The 7,032-nt window shown below is 39.6% G+C and overlaps 1 protein-coding gene across 6 annotated transcripts in view; it reads left to right on the forward strand.

Annotated features, from left to right (window-relative positions):
• The first annotated feature begins 2,284 nt into the window (after positions 1-2,284).
• KIAA1107 (KIAA1107 ortholog) overlaps positions 2,285-7,032 on the forward strand; it is an 87,872-nt gene continuing 83,124 nt past the window's right edge. For 3 of the 6 annotated variants that reach the window (XM_015595303.2, XM_006919406.3, XM_015595304.2), the window contains exon 1: positions 2,286-2,987. In XM_015595303.2, coding sequence (XP_015450789.1) covers positions 2,839-2,987 — 149 coding nt within the window. In that variant the 5' untranslated portion in view covers positions 2,286-2,838. Of the gene's footprint in view, positions 2,988-7,032 lie in introns of all 6 variants that reach the window. The other 3 variants (XM_025052088.1, XM_025052091.1, XM_025052089.1) reach the window with 3 other exon arrangements.

A 7,032-nucleotide genomic window follows, 5' to 3' on the forward strand; every position in this document is an offset into this window, starting at 1 on the left:
TACTGAGAATATTCTTTTCATCCCAACTACACACCAATGAGAACTGAAGCCTCTACTTACTGTTGTGTACCTCCTTCGCTATCCATATACTTCCAGCACCCTTTGCTATAAGACAGCTTCACATAGTGATGTGACCTTGGGCTCTATCCCTTCATGTCACCATGCAGGATGAATCAGTGAAGTATTCCTGGAAGCTATTTCTACACCAGGACAGGGAGCAACCACCTATCTAAATGTGGAAGTGATTGTGAACCAATAAATATGCACTGCTACCCAAACTACTGTATCCCCAACATGTTTCATTGTGGCTAAATCCCAAAAATGCCTGATACCAGTGTTACTAGATATGAGGGGACATTTGACTATGGGGAAAGAAAGTCGATCATTTGTGGACAGAATGTCTTACTTTTGCAAACTTTACAAAAACATACCCAAGTAGACACATTCTAGGGACCCTACTAGAGGCTTAGAATGGGGTTGTGCAGGTGGGGCCCCAAAGTTTAAACTTTATTAGTTAGCTTCCTGGTATTTTGAGCAGAAATGAAAAGAGATGAATGGGAGAAAGGTGAGCAGATGTGGAAAGCTTAAAGAAAGAGAAAGAAAAAGTCAAATATTGTTTTGAGATCATTTCTATGTAGTTCTCACTTGAGAAAAAGAGATGGATAAGGGAAATTTCCTAATCCCCACTGTCTTAGTCCATTTGGGCTGCTATGACAAAAATACCATAGATTGGGTGGTTTAAACAACCAACATTTATTTCTCACTGTTCTGGAGGCTGGGAAGTTTAAGACCAAAGCACTAGCGGATTTGGTCTCTGATGAGAGCCTGCTTCCTGGTGTATAGATGGCTATCTTCTCGCCCTGTCCTCAGCTGGTAAAAAGAGGAAGAGAGCTCTCTGGAGTCTTTTCTAGGGGCACTAATACCATTCATGAGGGCTCCATCCTCATGACCTGATCATCTCTCAAAGGTCCCATCTCCAAATATCATCACATGGGGGATTAGGTTTCCACATATGAATTTTGGGAGAACACAACTATTCAGTCTATAGCATTCACCCAGCGTGATGTTCCACAATAATAATGTATACACATGTAATTCAAATACAATGATTTTTAAGACGTATTAGAAAATAGTCATGTAAATAAGAAATTTTCACTTAAAAGTAGCCGTCAAGGTATATCTTTATTCAAACAATGGTACTATTACTCAAATATGTGCTTAGCTTTAAAATTGTTTCTAATAAGATAAAGAGCTACATAAAAAATCAAGGCCATTACTTTATTATCCTCTATCTTTTAATCTCAAAATGCTCAACAGTTTTATTAAAACTCTTTAATACATAACACTTAAAAATCTTTTTATTATAAAATAAATAGATAAAATCACAAGAAATAAATCTGGAGCCAATTATTATATAAGTATATATTATATATTAAATACGTATAAACTTTTTAAGAGGAACATTCTTGCAACCAACACTGATCAAGACATAAAACTTATCCAGACACCCTACAAGACCTTGTATGTCCCCAAACATAATTACAACCTCCTCCTTCCTCCCAAAATTAATCTACTTTCTTGACTTTATTTTCACTTCCTGTGTTTCTTTGCATTTTTATCCTTATGTGTAAATTGGGCTCACAGCAGTACCTACCTTAATGGTGGTTGTGCAGTTAATCCATATAAAGCAGATGGAGTAATTTTCTCATCTAATAAGAACTCAATAAATATTAACTATTATATTACCTCTGACGCTCTTATTTTTTACAAGAATAATTAAGAATCAATTATCCAGTTACATTTCTCAGAATTAGATGTCTGAATAATTGGAAAGGGCATTATTTGGAGAAATAGCTAGTTCCGGGCCAGTCTTATAGTTCGAGGTCCATATACTTGCCAAGCAACTCATTCTTTACCGTGTGCAGAGCTTCTGAGTGAAGCACAACAATTGAGCTTTCCTCCCTTGGATTAAGCATTTAAAAAAAAAAAAATTATAAGATTCCACTCCAAGCTATTTTCTTCAGGCTAAAATATCCATAATTCTATAATTCATCAATTACCTACTTCCGTGCACAAAGGCTCTGCCGCTACAACTTTATTTCCTCTTTTCCATCATAAATTTTATGGCTTTATATGCAAAGCACTGTAATATAATCTAGCATGTCTCAGCTAAAGACCAAGAGCAGTCATATGCACCACTCTAGACGCTGTATACACACCCTTTGCAGAAGACTCTGGAGTGTTGTGACTCCCGCTAATTTTATAAAGTTCTCTTTCGCCACCTCAATTTTTTTTCACCCCCAATTTTTCTTGCCCACAGTAATTAAGGGAGTGCGACTTGCCCGCAGGAATGGTCTTGTGAAACCTGTCTTTTCTTGGCAAAAAAAGTACTGACATCCCAGGAAGACACACCAGTGTAGAAAGTCTGCACAGGTTGATTTGAACTGGGCCTCGATAAAACACCAACTAAAATATATGGTTAGCACCACCCGGAAAGAAAAGAGGAGCAGGAAGGACTGGTTAGTCTCGGGGGACAGTTCGCCCCAACGCAACGAGGGGCGGGGTACAGACCAGCAGAGGTAAACAGAGCCTACTACGCCTGCGCAAAGCCTCGTCGGGTCACGTGCCGGTACGGCCCCAGTCTCCCGGGTTCCCCAGACTGCGGTCGGGCTGCTGTAAGGGACCGTCTACAAACTGACGAGAGGCGTCAACCTTTTCCCTTAGGGGGCGGATTCCGGTAGGAGCCGAACCTTCGATCGGAAACGCCCCTTTCTTCGCGAGGCGGGGAGTGAGACCGTGTGCTGGGCCTGCTGGGTTCCGCCAGTACCTTTGTGGGACATGGCCCGCTGTGGGGAGGGTAGCGCGACCCCCGTTGTACTTCTAGGGTCCCCTGGAGTTTGCAGTAAGGGCTTGCAAAGGAAAGGGCCTTGCGAGCGGCGCCGGCTGAAGGCGATGGTGTCGGAGCAGCTCAGCCAGGATCTGCTCAGGTAGGAGGAGGCGGGAACGCTGGCTGCTTCAGTTCTTAAGGCGCCCACCTTCGCTGCAGAAACTGTGGTCCTTCTCGGTCCCTTCGTTCCACTCCACCATGTTCTCGTCTCAGGCTACTGCGGGACGTTTACCCGTCTCCTCACCACGTAGCGGGTTCGCTCTTTCTAAGCAACCAATCCGAGCACATGGGTGACCAAGTACCAGATTCAAAAAGAAAACCAAAATTAGAGTATTTATGTGCAGCACCAGTTCATGCCAAAAAACACGGATAGGCTTAGTTCTTTGAAAGACGTGTCTCTAAGGTCGGGTGCTTCCAGGGTTCATGAACCTGAAACGTACACAATTTTTTGTAAGCTTAAACAATTTTTTGTAAGCTTAAACAATTTTAAGGAAAATGATAAAGTTAGGGAGAAAAAAATTATTTAGGATGAGGAAAATAGAATGAATTATTGGAGCCTTGGAGGTCTCTTTCTTCTGAGCTCTCTTTAAACAATTTACCAGAGATGCTTACATAGAAATACCTCCTTGATTGCCAACTGGCTTTCCCTCTTCACCCAGAACACTCTACATCTCCCAGCAACTCCCAGTTCCCATGAAGACCCAAGCAAATGGAGGGTTGTTGTGAAGCTTAACCCAGGCTATGGTAATCCAGCTAACATCATTTCTGTTTACAAAGAAAATTAAGCTTAGAAATATTCCCAAATTTTTATTTCTACCCAAACATTGATTCTTGAACTTTAGTGTGCATCAGAATCACGTGGAGGGCTTCTTAAAACTTAGATTTACTGGGTCCCATACCATTGTTCTGATTCAGTTGGTCTGGGATGGGTCCTGAGATTTTCGACTTTCTAACAAGGTCCAAATCAGTGATGCAGATGCTGCTGGCCTAGGTCGCACTTTCAGAACTACTGAACTGGCATAAACACACTAATATCTAACAGTTGTGCAGCTTTCTACATTTAAAAAATATTTCCTGTCGCTGACACTTATAAAGCTCTGGCAGCTATAAACAACTTTGTAAAGTGAAAATATTTCTTTTTAATTTGGGCCTGTCTACCAGAGATACTTCGTCTCCACTGGTGGGGGATGAATGTAAAAGATGGAAAAAATAAGACTGAAGTTGTTCTGTTTTTAGGGTGAATGAACATTTAAGGATGAGGTGCTTAATTCAGTGACTTAATTCTTTTGGCTGTATTGTGAGCATTAAAGTGTCATTAATTTAAGGAAGGTAAAACATCTAATTTATGTAGAGAAAATGAGGTTTAAAATATAGCAGATGAACAGTTAATCCTCATCCTAGCAGCAAGGAAGAATAGGATACTGAACTCCCAAGTTCTTATACAAGTAAAGAAAAATAGGTGCAGTGTCTTTTTAACTACAAAAAAACTTTGTACACTCATCCAACCACCTTAAATGCTATGCTCAATTTATCTTCTTCAAGTGCAGCAATATCGCTGATTTATTTTGCAAATATTAATGAAGTAGCTAGCACCTACCATGTACCTAACTCTGTACTAGGTCCTAAAGAATCAAAGATTAATATGGCTTTGGTGTTTGTGCTTACACTTTGGTGAGAGAGACAATAGCCAAACCAAAGTAATGGGGACTTAGGTGAGTTAGAGAAGGCTTTATAGGGTGCCATTTGAGTTACCTCGTGAAGGTTGATTAGGTACAGATTAGGATGAGAGAAGTCAGAGGTATCTAAACAAGGATAATGGCTTTTACAAAGGCACAGAGATTTGAAAGAGCTTGATATTATTAGCTTGGGAAAGCAAGTTATATTAGATTCTTCCAAATAGCAAGGAACAGAGACATCTCTGGGTTACCTGAGGTAATAGGATATAAGGAGAAGTGAAGAAAAACAGGAAACAGTTTCAGCAGACAAAAAGCAAGGTCTGATGTAGAATTGGAAAGCTGCTGGGAATATGACAGCAACTGTACAGTAAGACCTCATTGAGAAATGGACCTTATTCAGGACATTTGTTGTAAAAATACCTAATACTTACTACTACCTAGATACTGGGCTGTCATGTAATGGTTTATTTACTCTCCTGTGAAGTAAGTTTTGTTATTATTTCCATTTAACAGATAATGAAACTGAGCATTAGAGAAGAAATGGTGGAGTCAGAATAAGAACTTTGGAAGTCTGGCTCCAGACACATTAAAATGACTTGCTCAAGGTCACACGATCAGACTATGAGGCCAGTCACTCTGCCTACTCTACTACATTAGTTATGCATACTTATCTTACAGTAACTTTGTTCCTTCATCTCTGCTTCTCTCCTTACACATTTCTTTTTCTTATCCTACCTTGGATTTGCTTTACAGCTCTCTCAGAGTGCAATCATTTGATCCCGGTTTACTATAGAATATCTCTGCTAGAGTTTATTTGTTTAACTACCATGATGACTAAACTTAGCTCAGTCCATTGTCCAGTCAGATGTGGTTAAGAACATTAGGGTCATGTGGTACAAAGCAGGGCCCTATATAAAAAATAAATGAATTCGTTAGCTTTATTTGGAAGGAGTATAGCAGGCAATCAGAGTGACAGTAGATGAAGGTGAATAGGTAAACTAAGACTATATGGTGGAGGCCTTTTTTCAGTGAAGAGTTTGGAATGTATTCTGGAGGCAGTGGAGAGCCACTGGTGTCTTTTAAACGGAAGATTAACATATTTAAGTCTTGAATTGAAGAAAGAGTAATTAGCAACAAGGAAACCAGCTAGATTTGTAATAGTCAACAGATACATAATGGCAGTGAAAATGGAAAAGATGAAAGGGATTTATATGTGCAATTGATGGGCTGGGTGACCAATTAGATGTGGAGGAACAGGGAAAGTGGCACCAAAACTTAGGACATTTGAAAGGTAGGAATATGGCGAAAGTTCAGGAAGCCATATCAAGGAGACAACTGGAAATGTGTCTGGAGTTTAGGAGGGAAATTGAAATAGCAAATATAGATTAAAGGTTGGTGGCATCACCAGCACCCAGTTGTCCAAGCCAAGAGAGAGATCCTAGGTTATTCCCTTCCCTTCACCCTCTACATCCAGTCACCAAGTGCTGCCTATTTTAATTCCATCCCTATTCTCTATCACCATTGATCCTCTCCTGGCTCAAGCCCTTTACATCATTCATCTGTGCTGTGCAGTAGTTTTCTCATCTTCATTCTCATTTTCCCCTAATTCTTCTTCCACACAAGAAACAGGTAATATTTTGAAAAATAAATTTGCCCATGTTTCAAATCATTTGCTGATTTCCCTTCAACTAGAAAGAGAGTTAAGCTCTTTGCCTCTTATTCATCTTTATCCCTATAGCTTCATCTGCCACTTCTCTTCTCTAGATACTCTCTGCCGACCAGTTTATAGCTCCATACTCACACATACCTTTATAACAAACATGGAGCCAGGAACTCCTTTCTACCTTACTTTGCTTTTCTGACCAATTCTTATTCAATCTTTAAAATCTCCTTTGGTGTTCATATCCTCTATAAAGTCTTCTCTTATGTCTGTCTCTGAAAAAAAATTTACTTATTTGTGCTATTTAATATTCAGGCCTGGCCTTCCTACTATCCTATGCACTTCTTGAGGCGAGATAGTATGTTTCAGTCATCTTTATGTCCCTTGTGCTTAGGACATAGTATATGCTCAATAAATTTTTAGTGATAATCAGGTTTAATCAGCAGTCTAAAATGCTTTAGATAGGTTAATACAGTAGTTGACAGAGAAATGAGATGGAAGGAAGCTGGGCCTTGACATGGTTGAGCCTTTGCTCCAACCTATCCTTCCTCTAGACATTTCTGTTAGATGAGCCAATATACATGAAGAAGTCTGAGTCAAATATTCTGTTACTTGTAACAGATACAGTATATACTTATAACTGATACAAGTGGTTTTGTAAAATAAAAAGCACTGTATTTTCATGTTAATTTTTTAAACACATTAACCTTTTTTCATTTAACAAATACCGCCAACATCTATTATGAACCAAGCAAATTCCCCAGTGAAGATTGTATGGCTACTAGCTGCAACGCTTTCTTACTCACTTG

The sequence above is a fragment of the Pteropus alecto genome, unplaced genomic scaffold (assembly GCF_000325575.1).
Source record: "Pteropus alecto unplaced genomic scaffold, ASM32557v1 scaffold25, whole genome shotgun sequence".
Taxonomy (NCBI): Eukaryota; Metazoa; Chordata; class Mammalia; order Chiroptera; family Pteropodidae; genus Pteropus; species Pteropus alecto.